This window comes from Pterocles gutturalis, unplaced genomic scaffold (genome assembly GCF_000699245.1).
Source record: "Pterocles gutturalis isolate BGI_N339 unplaced genomic scaffold, ASM69924v1 scaffold49137, whole genome shotgun sequence".
Lineage (NCBI taxonomy): Eukaryota > Metazoa > Chordata > Aves > Pterocliformes > Pteroclidae > Pterocles > Pterocles gutturalis.
In genome coordinates, this window is record NW_010109499.1 from 3049 (window position 1) to 4191 (window position 1143).

General features: G+C 39.5%; 1 protein-coding gene across 1 annotated transcript in view; it reads left to right on the forward strand.

The window, feature by feature from the left end:
- The first annotated feature begins 850 nt into the window (after positions 1-850).
- SMIM14 (small integral membrane protein 14) overlaps positions 851-1143 on the forward strand; it is a 13852-nt gene continuing 13559 nt past the window's right edge. Inside the window, exon 1 of the mRNA XM_010072996.1 lies at positions 851-896. Within this exon, the coding sequence (XP_010071298.1) occupies positions 851-896 (46 nt within the window). The remainder of the gene's footprint in view (positions 897-1143) is intronic.

Sequence of the window (1143 nt, forward strand, 5' to 3'; positions counted from 1 at the left end):
CTCTTGTTTTGTTACCACTTTATTACACGCTTTCTGGAGTTGGAAAGTGCTGTTGGACAGGGATTATGCCATTATTTCTTTGGAAGATGACAAACTGGTGAGCCATCTGATCATCGGTATCTTCATGACATTTGTAAGCTTTGTCTTTTTTTTTTTTAACTCTTAAATAATATGCTCAACTCTTAAAAAGTGTTCATACTGGACAGGAACTCTTAATCTTTTTTCAGGCAAGACGTTATTGACTCTAAGAAAAATTTTAAAAAATTGTCTAAACAGAGATTGCAAGACCAGTACCAGAGTTTGTGAGACTGTTGAACTCTGGGGTAGCAAATTCTGCAAACACATCTGAAGTTTCTGAAAACTCCTCTGAAGAGGAAGCAAGGGAACTGACACAAGGACAAGTTACTGTGAAGGTTGGCAGAAGTCTGAATTTCCTTCACCACAGTAGCTATTTGTGATGAGTGGTAAATGCAAAGTAGCTCTAACTTCTTTCATGGGAATACTGAAATGATCCCAGTAGCTGAGGTCACTGTATTGGAAAAACAAGTTCTCTGTTTAGCTAGGTGAAGCTGATTCACTGGGCTTACTATTTCACTTGGACTTCCGTGATTCTGTGGAGCAGCTAACGTGCAGTAAAAGTTCACACCCTGTTGTCACCACACAGTGACATGTTTGTGTGCTCATAGTAGGTTTGCACATGAAAAAGTAGAGACTTTATTTAGTATAGTGACTTCACAAAAAAGTTTCCAGAGGCCCGTAGCAATGTCCCTTTACTGTGACTGTTCAGAGCTGGGGATTGTGAGAAGTGGTGGCTCTCATTGCTAGAAACTGTGCAGACTCCTGTCCGAACATGGCATCTGTTGTAAAAGTAGCAGCAGGACATGGCCAGGTTGCAGGTATGCATGATGGGGAGTTGCTGTTGATCCACAAGATGGCATGTTAAAACTGTACTTTGTATATAGTGTCAGAGGAGCAGGATCTAAATACTGTTGTATTACTGTGAACAGGAGCTAAAAGCTGTGTCTTTTGTAAAAATAAAAATAACAAAAAAAAGGAAGAGCTATTTAAAATTGGAACTAGGAGCCATTTGAAGTGTGCTCTTTTTATTTTTGCAGTGCAAAATCTGAGTGTATGGGGAAAGAG